The 15,343-nt window shown below is 39.7% G+C and overlaps 3 protein-coding genes across 4 annotated transcripts in view; 1 reads left to right on the top strand and 2 right to left on the bottom strand.

Moving 5' to 3' along the window:
* LOC116846972 (peroxisomal membrane protein PEX14) overlaps nt 1-1,312 on the bottom strand; it is a 2,976-nt gene extending 1,664 nt beyond the window's left edge. The window contains exons 1-2 of one of the 2 annotated variants that reach the window (XM_032821452.1): nt 616-1,312; nt 98-433 (exon numbers count right to left, since the gene is read on the bottom strand). In XM_032821452.1, coding sequence (XP_032677343.1) covers nt 98-433; nt 616-666 — 387 coding nt within the window. In that variant the 5' untranslated portion in view covers nt 667-1,312. The remainder of the gene's footprint in view (nt 1-97; nt 434-615) is intronic. The other variant, XM_032821453.1, reaches the window with a different exon arrangement.
* A 1,251-nt stretch (nt 1,313-2,563) lies between these two features.
* LOC116846965 (mRNA-decapping enzyme-like protein) lies at nt 2,564-5,856 on the top strand. Its single transcript, XM_032821443.1, has 4 exons — nt 2,564-2,946; nt 3,141-3,606; nt 4,247-4,732; nt 5,012-5,856. Exons 1-4 carry the CDS (start codon nt 2,738-2,740, stop codon nt 5,246-5,248), a joined length of 1,398 nt encoding a protein of 465 aa, XP_032677334.1. The 5' UTR covers nt 2,564-2,737; the 3' UTR covers nt 5,249-5,856.
* The window catches only part of LOC116846967 (BMP and activin membrane-bound inhibitor homolog), a 33,386-nt gene continuing 23,899 nt past the window's right edge, over nt 5,857-15,343 (bottom strand). The window contains exons 2-3 of the mRNA XM_032821444.1: nt 7,500-7,772; nt 5,857-7,200 (exon numbers count right to left, since the gene is read on the bottom strand). Of these exons, the coding sequence (XP_032677335.1) occupies nt 6,935-7,200; nt 7,500-7,772 (539 nt within the window). The 3' untranslated portion in view covers nt 5,857-6,934. The remainder of the gene's footprint in view (nt 7,201-7,499; nt 7,773-15,343) is intronic.

Raw genomic sequence — 15,343 nt, 5'->3', positions numbered from 1 at the left:
TATATATATATATATATATATATATATATATATATATATATATATATATATATATATTAGAAAAATTGTTATCATTTTTCTCACTGTAATAAAATACCTTGTAAAACCAATAAACACAGTATACTGTCGCACCAATCAGTGCTGCTAAATTAAAAAGTTCTTTGATTTTTTGGTATAATGTCAATTGACTAAAATTTGTTGGATAATATGGATATATAGCTGTTTGTGGAATTTGTACAGCAGTATATAGTGGTGATTGTTTCTGATCATAGAGAGAATCAGAATCGACTATAGTAGTATCAAGAGATGCCAGATTAAAAGCTGCTTTAATCTCTTCATCTGTGAGGCCTTTCTTCTTAAGAAATTGCTGTTTGCGGCCTATTGGACTCTGCACTACTTTAGGATTCTGCAGAAATTGTACCGCTGTTTGTACCTCAAATGTAAAAGCTTGAATTAAATTTAGTTCATGTATTTTACATCCATTACATGTATGACAGTATCATTAAATAAACAACTAGTTACAAAATATACAAAATAACCACTCTTGGCATTATATGCAATATTTTAATTAATATAATTTAAAATGTTAATAATTAAACAAGTAATAATTCTTACTAAATTCTCCCGTAATGGGAGACTATTATTATTCGCATCCTGATCCGTCATCTTGACTAGTTCGACTAATCGTCTTGTCCTTATATGCAATTAATACTTCATTATTACGTAGAGGTCTATATTCCAAGATCCAAACAGCAAATCACATTTTACTTTCAGATAAACACAGTCATGAATTACGTTTGCAAAATACACAGTTACACATTGACTGTTAGAAAATTGATGTAGTTTGATAGGTCTGAATACATAAACCAATCGAAGTCAGCCGATGACTCCGCAATTGTTACGTTCACCGAATGGCTTCAAAGTGCGCACATTGAATAGTATTTGCATGAAAATGATTATACATTTTTCTTGTTTTCTTGTTTTCTTCTTTTCTTGTTTTCATTTTTCTTGTTTGCAAACAAAAACAATCGCTTTTTTAAATATAATGTCACGCTTCTCACACAACATCATCAATTACAGAGAAAGCGTTATTTACCCACGTTTGATATCATAATTTATCATTTTGATAACGTATCAGAGAACACATATTATTTAGAAAAAATTGTCGAAATGTTTTACAAACAGTTGTGAAATATTACATACGTTTAGAAAACGTATGTAAAATCAATATACCACTAAGTGTAGCTACAATGTACTACTAGAAATAATTAATATTAATTAGTATTCAGCTTATGTATGTCTTCTAATTATATAAGTAGACAGTATTAAAAAAAAATTTAACATTAAAATAACAAATTATAGAAAATATTACTTTCCGATAACCGAGCTTATAGCGAATTCGGTTGCTTGACTAGTGCGCACTCAGTGCGCACTAAGGCTTGTTTATAGTATGTTATTATATTTAAAGATTGTTTTAAATAAATTTTTAAATATTTTTAACCATAATATGATATGTACAACATTCATACGAATCATTTTATTAGTTAAAATGTTTTTAAATATATATTTAAGACATGATCTTAAATATAAGAATGTACTGTAAACAAGCCTTAACGCGCACTCAGTGCGCACTAGTGCAAACTATTGAATTCGCTCTTATAGCGAATTCGGTTGCTTGCACTAGTGTGCACTGAGTGCGCACTAAGGCTTGTTCATAGTATGTTATTATATTTAAAAATTGTCTTAAATAATTCTCAAATAAATTCTCAAATATTTTTAACCATAATATGATATGTATAACATCCGTACGAATCATTTTATTAGTTAAAATGTTTTTAAATATGTATTTAAGACACGATCTTAAATATAAGAATGTACTGTAAACAAGCCTTAATGCGCACTCAGTGCGCACTAGTGCAAGCTACCGAATTCGCTATTAGAAACATCGAAAATTATATTTAATGTTTAATCCTGTTGTAGTTATTGTGTATTTATTAAATTATTATGTGTGTATTTAATAAATTATTGTTAATAATATTATATTTAATGACATTTACAGTCTATCGTAGAAAGAAAAACATAAAGGAACGAGAGTCGTACTATTTGAAAAATATAAAGTCTGTTTATCATATTACTGAGTAATACTACTGGAAAATAAAGGAACGTCTGACTTATCGCCGAGTCTTACGACTTCGAATCTTTTAGCATGTTTGACTGGCCTGGGAGCGGTGCACTTGGACACAGTGTATTTGGACACAGCCAATCACAGCACCGTGTACTTAGAGACATTTGTAGGGTCCCTTGGAATAGAAATGAGAACTCTGATTGGTCAATTTTCTTATACGTTATGTATTGTTTTCATGCAAGAGGGTATTTCCCGCTTTAGCTTTATTTCTCAATAGCGAGACCGCACAGTCGGTTGACTTATCTTTATTTATCAATCAGGAATTAAAGTACCAAATTCTTTTCTCAACGTCATTCGTTGCGAACATGAGAAAAAACAAAAAGAAAGTTTCTATGCCACCTTTGGAATGCTTTATGAACTTGTAGCATATCAAAGGCACTAATTTACTGTTCCAGTATGGCGTCTGTTGTAGAAGCAGCTGCTTACGCTATTTCAAAATATTACACTTTTTGTAGCAATTAAAAAGCCGGTGGACAAAGAGTGCAACGTGCACGTTGCATTAAATCATTGATAATCGTCGAGCGTGTCGTGTAATTCGTAATCTCAATTATCATGACTGATCGGACCGAATTGAGGATGAATGTGGCCGCTTTAAAACGAGTTGACCCCTACGTCAAGGATATCCTGGAGACTGCAACCCACGTAGCCCTGTATACATTTAATGCGGACGAGAATGAATGGGAGAAGACCCATATCGAAGGTGCTCTGTTCGTCTATTCAAGAAACGGCGAGCCGTACAACAGTATTCTCATAATGAACAGGTTTTTATATATCTTTTATAATGCTCCTCGACGGGAGTACACAATACGTTGTTTGTATATTACCGGTAGTTCCCTGAAAGAAGTTACAAAATTACCTTCTAATCTAAAGCACCAATTGATACCTTTTGCATACGTCTACTCATATCAGTGACACTAAAAGTGAAGATCATTAACAAAAAAATTGTCTGTTGCAGATTAAACACAAATAATTTAGTGGAGCCAATTGCTCAAGACTTAGATTTGCAACTGCAGGAGCCATTCTTGTTGTACAGAAATTCCAGGTGCAACATCCATGGTATTTGGTTCTATGAGAAAGAAGAATGTGTACGCATTGCCAATATAATAAACAAACTCTTGAAGGAATCCGAAGAGAGTCGTAAAATCAATAGCAAGCCATTTGCCATGAAAGCAAAGAAAACTTTGGGACCTAATGTGAATAATGTAGATATATTCAGTATGCTCAGCAAGGCACAAGAAGACTTCAATACGAGTAGAAGCTCAGGAGGTGGTGGAGGTGGTGGTGGTGACAGCGGCTGTGCTGTAATCGAAACAAAATCTCCATTGGTTATACCCACGGATAATATCCCTGGACCACTGAGTGCTCCTCTAGGCCCTGATGTCACCTCGCAAAGTGTAATGGACTTCTTTGCTAAAGCTAAGGTTAATATCATTTCTTATGCCTGTTTCTATCAATAAAATTTATTGATCTATTGATTAAACTTTAACTTTAACTGGATTTAAACTCCAGACAAGGACTTAAACTCACATTAACCCTTCATTGATAAGACGCATTAAGCACAGTCTACAATGAAAACTTAAGCCATAAAATTTAATCTTTAAGTTTGAAGCTGTAAGAAATTAACTAATCACAGTTGATTATTTTCCTTACATTTAATTGTGATTAGTCAATTTCTTATGGCTTCAAGCTTGAAGCTTAAGTTTTATGGCTTAAGTTCTTATTGTAAACTCCGCTACATGGAGGTATAATTTGAGGTATAATTTGAGGGTATAATTTGAGGGTATAATTTGAGGGCTGTATATTATTAGCTAGAGATACATTGTTTCCTGTAATATACATTGTCTATTGTTTATGTCATATGTTTAAAAAAAAATATATACATTTTAGTAGAATATACATCTACAGTAGTAGTAGTACATCACAGGCGCCTAAAGTAAAATAAAGAAATGTGCATACTCCTATTGAATAGTTAAGATTTAATTGATGTTGAATTACTCAACAGTCCATTTCCTGAATAGGATGCTTTGTTAAAATATCAATAATTGTTTGTTTCGAATTTAGGTGAACACAGGGCATTTTAAAGCAGGCGACCAACCTACACCCGGAGGTGCGGTCGTAGTCGAGAACAAACCTTTCCTAGCGCGTCTAATGTCTCATCCGGCGGCACATACTTTGGAACATATTGAGAAACAACAGAGATCCATAACGCCGCAGCCATCAACTCTTCACCAGTCACAACCACCGTCGACGAGTGTATTAACCCCGAACAACGTGAGCAATATCTCTTCTTCGAATAGATCCAAGAGACGGAACAAAACGATTCCCCAACAAGACTCTGTGATGTCCACGCCGGCGCCAATGTCGCAGGAACTTCAACTAGCAGTGAGTCAAAGCGATTCGAATGGGTCGACGGGATTTCTCAGGATACAATCACCGACCAGTACAGTGTCGTCTTCTACTCTGAGAAGTCAGCACACTTCAAATATTATCAACACTAACAATGCCAATCCGCTCGCATCATTATTTGCTCACGCAAGCGGAAATACGGTAAGAATAATTCAGAGATATATGATTGAACTTTGCCGAAAGTACAGAAATCAAAGGATGAAAGGTTGCAACAATTACACATAAGTTTAACAAACGCATCCCATATCTAATAAGGAAATCCATCTTCTGTGTTTTAAAAATTATTAAAAAAAAAATTACCTCCTATTGAATATGAGATGCGTTGTGAAGCTCGTAGAGATAAAAATGTCGCAACTTTCCATTCTCCGATTTTACACTCAGTAATATATATGTAATCCTTTCTACATTTTGAATATGCAGACATCAGACGAGATTATCCCGGCGCCTACGCTGTCAGGAAGAGGATCGGCACCGGCGTTGATGCCTCCCGTAATGTTCGCTGCGCCTAGTCCGCCGGAGTCCTTAAACAGACCGTTAGAACCATTGACGAAGAATCAGCTTTTGCAAGCGTTCAACTACTTGTTGAAAAGCGATCCCGACTTTATCAACAAACTCCACGAAGCTTATGTCAAGTCCTTCGGGGAGATACTCTCCTAAGTTCACCATCATCGCGATCAAACCCGCCAGACGGGTTACAAGGCAACCCTGATTTCAAGCGACTCATGCTAAATTTCAATATTCCTATGTTACATGCATGTACATAGATCAAAAATATTAATGTGTCACGCTCGAAATTCGATTGACTTGGGAAGGCAAAAAACCGTCTTTTTTTTCTTTCTAAAGAAAGGGGCCGAAACACACAGGAGTCGAGGGCAATATATACCTTGAACAGTATTTTTATAAAACAATCCGGCACTCTTTCTCTCTCTCTCTCTCTTCCTCCTGTGCCGAGAGATTGAGTACGTACGGTCGACTGACACGTGCAACGCAAGTTGGACGTGCGGCCGTGAAAAATTTGCGGGGAAAAGTGACAGAGTGGTGTACATGAGACATGATGAACGATTTTTAAACTGTGATGCCAAAACATTTATATTATACTCGCGTTTTATGATTGAAATTTCAATGCGGCACGAGAACGTTTCTGATTAAATGTAACACCTATTTTACAGAGTAATGACGTATCCTTCCTGTATATCGGGTACCGATGTGGTATGTGCGTGTTAATGATGACAAGGAACAAATAAATAGAGACAGAACCCTGAGAAGACGCTTAAAATATACTTTTACTTTGATCATTCTCGTTCATTCCTTATACACAAGTGTACAACACGTGTAAAACGAATTCTATATATTACATAGGTAAACGTCCTAAATATATTTATTTATTCGTTATTATGTCGTACTATCACAATATAGTGTTTATAATGGAATACGTTTACAAATACGTGTATAAAGTAACGCTCTTACAAATGTCACGGTCGTACCTTGAAGTCTCGCGACTCCCACGGCATTATGTGTCTCGAATTTATTTTCTCACAATACTTGGCGTTCACTTCTTGGACGTTTTCCGTTTCTTCATTCAAGGCTATCATTCGTAAAATTTGTGTAACAATATTTTTCAGAACAGCGATCTCTCATGATGTAACACGTTAAGAGTCGTGATGTCGTTGTGTATTTCGTCGAGATTAATGTGTCATTCGATATGATGAAAAAGAAAAATACAAAGGACAACTATTTACAGAATCACACACAACGGCTGCACGGGACGTGCCGTGTGTGCGCACTACTTACACGTCATCGTGTTCAAAGGACCCGAAAGTCCCGTGGACCATTCTCTCTCTCTCTCTCTCTCATTCTACGAGCTCTCGCGACACGCGTCGCCGCGCCCACACATTGTTCCAAAGAAATGCAACAAGTAATACGCTATCTCGTCGCGCGAATATAATTTACAATAGTTGCTCTTGTTTTCATAAAATTCACAGCCGAGTAGAGCCTTCGACGGCCCGCTAGCTTTCTACGTCGCCTCGCGGCTGCACTACGGTATATGACTCCGGCCCTGCGAGATCTGTCTCGCGGAGCTTTGCGTATACTTGCATACTGAATGCATCGTAAAAAGTCAACGTAGTCGAAACGAAGGTCGAATCGATGAAGACTATGTACACACACGCACACACACATACACACACACATACACACACACAAAGAACTTTGACGTTCCACCGTTCAAAGCTAATCATCAGTCATATACCAAAGCCAGCACACGATCGGCTCCGCTAATTAAACTACTACTTAGAACACACTTTGTGCCGGGAAACTTTGTCTTTGGATCGCGGAGTCTCCCTTTTAAACCAGAGGCACTTTCGGTGGTCCGAGTAAGGGTGGTCCGTTGACAGATGTTCGGTGCGGCACAAGTTTGCCGCTTGCGCGAATCGGGGCCGGCACGGGCTGCAGCAATCTTACGGCCAGGCTGGCGAGTATCAGCAGAACCACGACACCGCCGACGGTCACGGCGATCGTCGTCGTCCTGAACCAGCCCTCCGTCGTCCCTTGACTTCCATGGCTGCTCGGCTGCATAGTACCCAAGTACGCTCGTTGATCGCCGACCAGCACTACAAAAGAAAATTATAAATTATCAATGAGCAACGAACATCAAGGTTTCTCGCAGTATTCGCAGCGTATTCCAGGCTATTTCACCGACAGTCTCACTCTCCGTCGTCTACTTAATTATAATTAACGGCATCTTTATGCTAACGTAACGAAAGTACTTTGTTATGTATAATATTGTTATTAAATTATTAAGCATACTTCTTACATAAATCTTTTTGGAATGTTGTTTTCTTTTTCGTCTTTTTATCGAGACGGTTTTATAGCATGATTAAGAGTTTTTATAACGTGAGATCGCTCGAACCTTGTAGGGTCTTGTTGAGCTTGTTCTTCATCGCAGGACTGTCCACGTGATTGCAGAGATCCTCGTGGTTGCAACAGAGATACCCCGCGGGACACCGACGATTTTTGAGGTCCTCGTTCAAGCAACCGCTGCGAGTGCTCTGCTCCATTCTCAGAAGCGTGTTTGCGCCCGACGGTAGTTCCGTGAAGCAAAGCTTACCGCGGCACATGTATCCCTGAGGTACGCAGCCCGGTTGATTGCAGTAGCATCTTCTTTCTCCCATATTAGAAAAATCTAGAAGAAGGAAGGAGAAAATCGACGTTACATGCGAGTCCCCGAATAGACATACACTTATAAAAATGTGAACTTGAATTTACAAATATACATCATCGTATCGGCGAAGAACGAAAGTCGGATGTCGCGGAGATGACAATGTCACGAGATATCTTGGAGACATCCTACCTGCCTCAACTTGGAATATTGGGTGCGTTCAGGAGACACAACGGTTACACAACAGTTGAGTAATTAGTCAACGTAATTGGTCTAAAATTAGGGATCTAGCAGTAAGCACCAATAATCACTAACCGCTCACTGATCAGCTATGTTTTCTGAACGCAGCCATTGTTTAGATCACATTTATCTTAACTCTTAATTTCTCACAAAAGCAGAGAGTGTATTGTACCGGGGGGAAAAACGTCGAGAAAAGTCAAGGCTTTTATGTTATGTCCCGTTGTAAGCTTAGCCGAAAATTCGTATGTAATTACGTGAAAAATTCAGGACCTCCGCGGGTGTCCACCGCTGTGTTTTATTCTCGTAAATGACCGAGAGAGCTCACATGAGGAAGTAATTTAGCTTTTTTGTCGGTTCCAGAAGCCGAAAGGATCGAGGGGGGCTCCAGACAGGCTGGAGACCGAGCCGGAGACCGCTGTTCGATTTCAAAAGCCCTTCAAACGGGCGCGCGCGCGCACGCACACGCACACGCGGCTGCGTGCACGGCGTGCATAAATCATTCGCGAGAACGACGTCGAATCAAAATCCCCCGGCGCTCCGACTACGCGCCAACTCCGAAAAGTCTCCACGTATCCGAGCATGCTCTCTCGACGCTACGCAAATATACATCGCGCGCGCTACGAGGGTGGGCCCTGTCGTCCCCGACGCTGCAGCGTTAATGAGGACCGTACGAAATAAGCGAGAAGGAAGACGGAGAAGAGCGAGAGACAAGGTACGTTTATTATGATATTGCGAGGCCATCTTTATCCGCGAGCATGCCCCGGCTTCGGCTTCGTTTGCCCCAACCCCTCTTGCCGTCTACCATCTTGCCGGTTCCCCTTCGCGACCTCGTCTTTCCCCACCGGTTTCTTGCTAATAAGCCCGCAGCGATGTCTTGCATGCCTCTGTTTCGGTCTCTCTCTCTCTCTCTCTCTCTCTCTCTCTCTTTCGTTATCTATCTCTCTCCCTCTCTCCCGTTCGTTTTCTCTCCCCTCTTTCTCTTGTCGCTTGTGAGCGAGTGAGCGAGCGAGCGCGCTGCTCTCTCCCGTTCGCGGCCTGTAGGGGTCCAGCTCTCATCGGGGAATAAAAAACGCTAAAACAGCCGAGTCACAAAAGAAAGATTAAAGTGGAGAGGATATATGGAGAGAGGCATGCGGTGCTCTCTCCGTTGTGCGTGCGTGCGTCGTATCTCTCTCCCTCTCTCTCTCACGTTCCGTCTTTCTTTCGCCCTCTTTCGAAGCAATTTCGTGCCGAATAACGCACAAGAGACAAAGGACGGTGAGACGAGAGCTTTGACGATTTCATCGCGTTTCGTCGCGACTATAATGTGTCGCGTGCCGGGAAATTGCATGTGAACTCGAAAAGATATCCCGACGTCTCGTGACGCGTTCCCATCGAACGCGTCACGATTATCCCAGAGACCGCTTTCGTTCACGTCCGCAATCAAAGAGAATTACAAATTAAACAAAGAAACAGGCACACGTCGATCGAGATATTCGTAAGATGGAATCGTCGTCTGCTCCCGCTAATAAAACGGCTCCTGATCATCCAACAAACACCACATTATTCGTAATACTTGAAGCCTTGTATTTCTTTTTGTCTCTTACGTTGAGTGTCTTAAAATCTATGTTGCAAGGCGGTTAAATTGAAATAAAGAACAGTGGCCGCCTCCCAGGGAAGAGCTCGAAGAGAAGCTCAGGGGACAATCCCATGCGCGCGCGCACGTGTGTGTGTGTGTGTGTGTGCGTGAGCGCACGTTTAAAATAAAAAAGGGACAGAGGGAAGCAGCGGGAGGTCGAGGGGCCCCAGCGAGAGAGATACGGCCGACAAGCTTGAGGCCGGGGAAGAGCCGTCCGAAAACAAACAGACTGCATCGCAGAGTCGTTCGTTATGCGTCCATGGTATATTAATTATTCCCCGGCCCGATCTCGATGCGGCGAGTGCCTTCGCTCTTATTGCCTGCGTTTCTTCTTTTCCTTTATTTCTCGTGCCTTCGATATCGGGGGGCCCTGCCGACGAGCCGCGAGGTCGATGTACATGACCGACGAATATCGAAGACTACATCTACGTCTCTCGATTATCGATCGCAAGTGCGAGCGAATTGAACTCCTACGTTTTAATTCGACGTCCAATCGGTCGCATCGCGCGAGCAAGCAGGCACGAATAAATCAACGTAAAGCAACACTGCATGTCGTCTGGATTCGCGAGAGGAGTTTTCAAATGAAAATCTTGATTCTACGTTAACTCTGCAGGTTCCATCGAGTTTGAAGTATCAGTGGGAGAACTGTTGTTTATTTTAACGCTAGAAATTAATTACCACTGTTTCATATATATTAAGGCTTAAAGAAGAATTGATTTAAAAGTTATTCAACTCGATCATCGGTCTATTTGCATGGAATCTTCAATCTTGATTTCAATCAGTACTGTATTAATCATGCAACTTGCTTAATTGCAGATAAAGTAGGGACGATAAACAGATGTTAAATAATTTAATAAAGAATAATAGACAGTGGATAATAAAACGATGAACTTCCTTCTTTCGTTTGGTATTAATTTGATTTTTTTGGATTCACAGAAGTGAAAAAAATAGAAGTTGTAAGCTTCGTAATCGATCACCGCTCTTATCATCTCGCGTCTTGTCCTTCCGTTCTGTCAGCTCTTGGTCGTTATCGTGATCAGGTGCTTAGTACGCAAATCGGCATAACAGTTTTAACAACATATAAAGCTATATCTTTCTAGAAAACATAATGTATTTCTTATAGGAAATTTTAAAATAGTACATGGAAAAAAAAGGTTTAGTTGAATTAACCAAATATCTGGTCGAATATGAACGATCCAGAAATTCCGATTGAAATAACCCGAATTATGTTTAAGTCAACTAAAAATCTTGTTAACTTAAACAGAATCTGGGTTATTTCAATCGGAATTTCTGGAACGTTCATATTCGACCAGATATTTGGTTAATTCAATCAAACTTTTTTTCCGTATAACTTTATACACTTAAGGCCAGTTTTTCAATAGCAATTTAAACTTGGATTCAAGTTTAAATTCTATTTTAACAATGCGTTTGTTTCGTTTAAACAGAGTTTAAGTTGAAGTCTAAGTTTAAACTATCATTGAAAAAGCGACCCTAAGACGGTACTATATGAAAGTACGAATCCATCACAACCGCAGTGTTAACTAACGGTTTATTAAAAATAAGATTGCATAGCGAATAGAGAAAATTACACAGGTCAACAAATTAAAGGGTATGTAATATCACATGAAACTTTATATTGATTTCCGAAGGAATTTGGTGGGCTGAATCCAAATCTGGCCTCAGAATGGCGCCATTACGTCAGGATTTTGAGATATTCTAACCTAAAAATGAAAAAATGGCTATTTTAAGGCATTATTGAAGTTTCCTCCTGGTTGCATAGAATTTTACCGACAAAAACTAAACAAAGTACCATAAAGTACGAGTCTTGCCCTTCAATTTCCATTTTGGAATGTCCAAATAAGATTTTTTTCCACCGAGATAGAGCAGATTTAAGTTTTTACTGCATACAGAAAATCAAATAAAGCGATGATGTCGGTTCATTTGAAATACTTTAACCCTTTTTGAGCAATTCTGCAAAAAGAGTTTGTAGTTCAAAGAGTCCCGAGGGTCGCTGCTCACGAATCTGGATTCAGATTTCCAAAATTCTTTTGGATTTGGAAATTTTATATTGAATCCGCCATCTTGAATTTTGGAAATCTGAGTACAGATTCGTGAGCAGCGACCCTCGGGACTCTTTGAACTACAAACTTTTTTTTCCAGAATTGCTCAAAACCAAAAAGGTATTTTAAATGAACCGACATCATCGCTTTATTTGATTTTCTGTATGCAGTAAAAACTTAAATCTGCTGTATCTCGGTGAAAAAAAATTCTATTTAGACGTTCCAAAATGGAAATTAAAGGGCAAGACTCGTACTTTACGGTACTTTGTTTAGTTTTTGTCGGTAAAATTCTATGCAACCAGGAGGAAACTCCAATAATGCCCTAAAATAGTCATTTTTGCACTTTTAGGTTAGAATATATCTCAAAATCCTGACGCGATGGCGCCATTCTGAGGCTAGATTTGAATTCAGCGCATCGAATTCCTTCGGGTAAACTTCTTTTGTGATAAAAACCTTGTAAACCTGTGTTATCAGCTAATCGAATACTAAATAACCCTTGAATAAATATTCACTCAAACATCTGGGAGAGTAGCAACTAGTAACCATTTATAGCATCAAGAGACAGGACAATGGCTTGTATCGTCAAACATTGATTCTTCAAGTTTGACCGAATGTGCAGATTTGAAAAAATCAAAATTCCGATTCGCACGATTTTGCCGCGCAAGAAGAGGAAGACGCGGAAATACGTGTGCTTTCGCGTCTCAACTCTTCGTGACTTATCGACCGTATTATTTATTCCCCGAAGACCGCATGCTATCGTACCGTCGTAAATCACGAGGAAAACGGATGAATACTCGATAATGTCACATCGGCGAAGATACTATCTCGGGCGCGAAAAGGAGCGTCTCCGGGAGATAAGAGCGTATTCGGAATGAAGCGCCGCGCGCGATGTGCGAGAACGAGAGAGAGAGAAAGGGGGGGAGGCGTCGTCCGCCCGAGGATAGAAAGCCCGGTCTGGAGGACGGAAACGCGATTCGAACGAGCACCGTTGTACATGCAATTAGAGGAGCGACGACCCATGTACACACATACGTGCATACGTACGACGTGCTGGATATCTAGGCGCGCACGTCGGAGTTGTGATGAAACTAACGAGCCTCTCTCGGGTTCGCCTCGAGTGCAGTACGTCTACGTATGTAAGCCGCGAGTGCGTTGCGCAACACACGGTCGTGGATAAGGTACACATCGGGGCGCGCGCGCGCGCACACGCGAACTCTCTATTAAGCGCCGAATGCACCCCGCGTACGGACGAAAGCGCCGCTTTCCCAATTAGCGCACTACCGGCGCGTAGGCTCCGCGCGCGTAACGGCAATTAGCGTGAGAGAGCGAGAACGAGTTGCGTGTCCGTAAAGTTGGCGCGGCGGGTAAACGAACGGGGCGAAATTGCCAATTTGCGGGCCGCGATTTCCAGATGGCGATTTCTTCGCGGCCATACGCCGCCGAGTGGTCGTCGGCTATCGGAACTCCCGATCATATAGGTCTATTCGTTTTCAGAAAACTTCTCAACTAGTGCACACTCTGGTGCATTAGTATAGCAGGCTAGAGTGAGAGAAAGTATGCCTGGATTATTATGTATATTTGAACTGTTATGTTAGATCTGTGAAATTCTTGTAAATTATTGTGTTGTATCTTATAGCGAATTCGGTAGCTTGCACTAGTGCGCACTGAGTGCGCATTAAGGCTTGTTTACAGTACATTCTTATATTTAAGATCGTGTCTTAAATACATATTTAAAAACATTTTAACTAATAAAATGATTCGTACGGATGTTATACATATCATATTATGGTTAAAAATATTTGAGAATTTATTTGAGAATTATTTAAGACAATTTTTAAATATAATAACATACTATGAACAAGCCTTAGTGCGCACTCAGTGCACACTAGTGCAAGCAACCGAATTCGCTATAAGTTGAACTTTTTCTTCGCAAATATAATTGTGTTGCGAGATCCGTGCCTGGCTTTTAAAGGCCCATTTCTTGTATCTTGAAAGTACACTTGCTTCACTACAACTCGTTGCGCTAGTACAGAAGTTGTACGGAAACGAACAGACCTCATTATTATGCGCGACTCTTCGCGCTGGATTACGAACCGCACTGTGGTGATTGTTGTTTCCCTGTGAATGCAAACGCGTACATCCTACCGTCGAGATGGGCCTTAACCTGCTGTGCTGAGAATATTAATATTGACCCGTATTTGCACTCGGAAATCGAGCCGCACTCGACGTGACGTCTCAGAGACAGGTAGCTCGGATGTCGAACTATACTCGACATGGATAGCCCGACTAGAAATTTATCTCATGATTCTCATCAGATTGGTCCCATTCATTTATCTGGTTTATGTAAGATGATATCATCGAATCCTGATATGCAACGCTGTGTGAAAATCAGAATTTTATTGATAATAAGCCGAGATAACATAATGTCTAAAATCGGAACATAAGACGTCTTAAAGATAATCTTTAAGACGCCTTAAAGACATTTATGCGTAAATCGTCTAAAAGACATCTTAAAGATGATCTTTAAGACGTCTTTATGTCCCGATTTTAGATATTATATCGTCTGAGAGGGTTATCAATAATTAGGGTTCTTATTAATAACCCAACAAGATTATCTTATACAAACCAGATATCTGATTAGGACTAACCTGATTAGACTATGAGATAAATTTCTAGTCGGGTCTCATCAACATGTTCGTTATACGACTATTCATTAGGGAAACTGTCCGAGCATTATGCAATAGTTTTTCTATGTGTAATGTAAAACGGACTTCATTTATGTGGGCTTAATTACGGATATAAAATGAGAAATTACACGCGTATGTGACGTCGACCTCTAATGAGAGATCGTTGCGTCACGCATGTACACACAAGAAAATATCATTCTACCGCCAAGAAGAGCGATTACTCATAATATCATTTACTTTCCTTCTCTTAAGTAACGGTTATCTTCAATAAAGAATATTTTCCTGTTAACAGCCTCATACTTACGACAAATTTTAGATAGGAAAAAATTGTTGATCTAACTAAAATTATATGTATGAATTTACAAAATAATTTATTGTATAATTTATTTATTATTTATTTATTTATTTATTTATTATTTATTATTTATTGTATAATTTTACAAAATAAACAAAATTTACGAAACAAGTAACATCTACTTGAATGCAGTGTGCATTTGCTGCGTGTGACGTTGGTAACGCGACGTGTAAAACTGCTGCGTGTCAAAATATAAAATGTCATTAAATATGGAAGGATATCGACGCGCCACGACAAGATCCATCGCTTCCTCTGCTCACTTCAGTGCGTCCAAATTGTTTTGTCTCGTTATCAAGTCGCGGAAACGAAACAACAGAAATTCACCGTAGAGTGCAAAGAGTTGAGGTAGCGACGCGAGCGTCACAAGCGACTCGCCAATAAAAAGAAATAAACAGCTATGTGAACCTGGCACCCGACTTTTGAAAAAATAATTTTTTTCTACGTAAAAAGTTAGCATTTTGTTTGTAGTTGTTTGTAGTAACAATAATTTCGTTTGTAGTTCCATCCATTAAAAATTATAGAAATTTAAAAAAATGAGTAGCACCCCACTTTGAGATATCTCAAATCTGCAAGCGGGTGACGTTTCTAAATCGTTTGTAGTTGTTTGTAGTGATTTTCGTTTCGTTTGTAGTCGA

This window comes from Odontomachus brunneus, unplaced genomic scaffold (assembly GCF_010583005.1).
Source record: "Odontomachus brunneus isolate Ranch 3 - 2012 unplaced genomic scaffold, Obru_v1 Obru_scaffold_072, whole genome shotgun sequence".
Taxonomy (NCBI): domain Eukaryota; kingdom Metazoa; phylum Arthropoda; class Insecta; order Hymenoptera; family Formicidae; genus Odontomachus; species Odontomachus brunneus.
Note: the sequence above shows the minus strand (reverse complement) of the source record. Positions and strands in the feature narration are given on the sequence as shown.

Bases quoted from the DNA above. Each gene is read 5' to 3' on its own strand.
- LOC116846965 (XM_032821443.1), top strand. From the start codon at position 2,738: ATGACTGATCGGACCGAATTGAGGATGAATGTGGCCGCTTTAAAACGA. The intron at 2,947-3,140 runs GTTTTTATATAT...TGTCTGTTGCAG, and splicing joins AGTATTCTCATAATGAACAG to ATTAAACACAAATAATTTAG. The intron at 3,607-4,246 runs GTTAATATCATT...TTTCGAATTTAG, and splicing joins ACTTCTTTGCTAAAGCTAAG to GTGAACACAGGGCATTTTAA.